The sequence below is a fragment of the Mesitornis unicolor genome, unplaced genomic scaffold (genome assembly GCF_000695765.1).
Source record: "Mesitornis unicolor isolate BGI_N332 unplaced genomic scaffold, ASM69576v1 scaffold33147, whole genome shotgun sequence".
NCBI classification, from domain to species: domain Eukaryota; kingdom Metazoa; phylum Chordata; class Aves; order Mesitornithiformes; family Mesitornithidae; genus Mesitornis; species Mesitornis unicolor.
The window spans coordinates 1-1,765 of record NW_010196311.1 but is presented as its reverse complement, the minus strand read 5'-3'; the positions used below and the strand labels follow the sequence as shown (position 1 = coordinate 1,765).

Genomic DNA, 1,765 nt, shown 5'->3' with positions numbered 1-1,765 from the left:
CAGGGATGTCTTTCTGGCGCGAGGGTCGGCACTGGAGGCTGATCCCGGCACAGAGGAAGTAAATCCAGGTGACGAGCAGGATGAAGGCCACAGGGACGTAGAAGGCGCCCAGGCTGGGCCGCCACACCAGCCAGCAGCTGCACGGGAGGGAAGGGGCTCTCAGGAGCGGAGCTGGGTGCCTGCGATGCTCAGCACCCCTGCCTTGATGGCATGGGCTCTGCACAGGCATGCTGGCTGCTCAACTGGGGTTTTTATCCCAAATATATGGATAACTCCTGGGAAAAACCCCACTGGCTTTACCCAAGCCTGCCCGGGTTCCCGGTGGTGCCAGTTCCCCTCCAGTTTGAGGAGGAAGGTGTGGGAGACAGGGGCACTTACTAGGGGTTGTTGTCGTGGTAGTTGTGGATGTTGACAGCGGCCGTGATCCCGCAGATGATGAGGGGGATCCCGCCAGCGATCAGGTAGAACCTGCCCGGGGGGACACGGTGTCACACACGGTGCGGGGACACGGCTGGACGTGGGCAGGGGAGGGGGTGTCGGTACCGGAGCATGGGCCTGGGGGCCAACTGGGACGCGTCCCCATCCGGCTGCCGCGGCGCCTTCCAGGTCACCTCCTTGTAGAGCACCCTGGCCTTCACCGCCATCCACAGCAGGGTGGAGAGCGAGGAGTAGTGCAGGATGATGCCAACCTGCGGGAGAAGCGATGGTCAGGGAGCAGGGACGCTGCCGAAATGAGGTACCCGGTGAGGGTGATGCCTCCAGCGAAGACGGCGGCCGTCATGGCAATGTGGAAGCAGAGGTTGAGCAGCATGTGCCAGCCCTTCCGCGGGATGAGGATGGTGCTGGGAGAGGCGCAGCGGGCGCCGTCAGCTCCTGCCCGACCCCATTCCTGCCCCTCACCGAGAACCCTGTTCCCTCCATCCTGGTTGCTCATTTCTCCCAGCTATGGGGGACCCCATCCCTGAGCACTCCTGCTCCCCATTTCTGACCCAGCGGGGTCTCAGAGGGTCTTCACGCCCACCCTCAACGTCCCACCCACCTCCTCCAAGCCTCACGCTGCCGGACAAGACATAACCAACTACCCCAGGGCCCCCATCGCCATAAAGGCAGGACACAGCCACTGCCCCAAGATGGGGCACTTTCCTCGAGGGCTATCTCCTGAAAGCCATGGCCTAAAGTGCCAAGTCCTGGAGGACCATCCCCTGGAGATCCATCACCTCAAGGACCATCCCCTGGAGATCCATCCCCTGGAGGACCATCACCTCAAGGACCATCCCCATGATGGTCCCCTCCATCAGGACCATCCCTGCCCACTCCTCTCCCAGTGTTGCCGTCCCTGGGAGGGGATGCAGAGGCCTCCTCCCATGCGCGGCCCCTCCACCCGTGGCGATGTCCAAGGCTCCTGCTCACCCGTGGTGGACGATGTAGGTGATGATGGTGGTGAAGAGGCAGAGCAGCAGCACGGCCGTGCAGGTGTACATGGCCGGGTGCAGCACCTCCGCTGTCCCTCGCGCCTCGCTGGGGAAACCGCTCAGCTCCTGCGCACCCCAACAAACCCCGTCAGACCCCTCGTGCCATCCCACTACCCCCAAATCTGCATCTCCCCAGTCCTGGGCAAGGCTCCCACCTACCATGAGCACGGCCACGTTGCTGAGGTGGCGGCAGTGCAGGGAGGTGACGTTGGGCTCACGGGCAGCCAGCTGGCAGCCCTCGGCGCTCCAGCCGCCCATGCCCCCCAGCACCTCGAAGTTCCAGTAGGCGGCCA

The 1,765-nt window shown here is 64.0% G+C and overlaps 1 protein-coding gene across 1 annotated transcript in view; it reads right to left on the bottom strand.

The window, feature by feature from the left end:
* LOC104543756 (G-protein coupled receptor 124-like) overlaps positions 1-1,730 on the bottom strand; it is a gene marked incomplete at its 3' end in the record, with an annotated part of 2,201 nt that extends 471 nt beyond the window's left edge. The window contains exons 1-6 of the mRNA XM_010188433.1: positions 1,632-1,730; positions 1,411-1,538; positions 725-842; positions 544-689; positions 379-468; positions 52-137 (exon numbers count right to left, since the gene is read on the bottom strand). Coding sequence (XP_010186735.1) covers positions 52-137; positions 379-468; positions 544-689; positions 725-842; positions 1,411-1,538; positions 1,632-1,730 — 667 coding nt within the window. The remainder of the gene's footprint in view (positions 1-51; positions 138-378; positions 469-543; positions 690-724; positions 843-1,410; positions 1,539-1,631) is intronic.
* Positions 1,731-1,765: the final 35 nt, after the last annotated feature.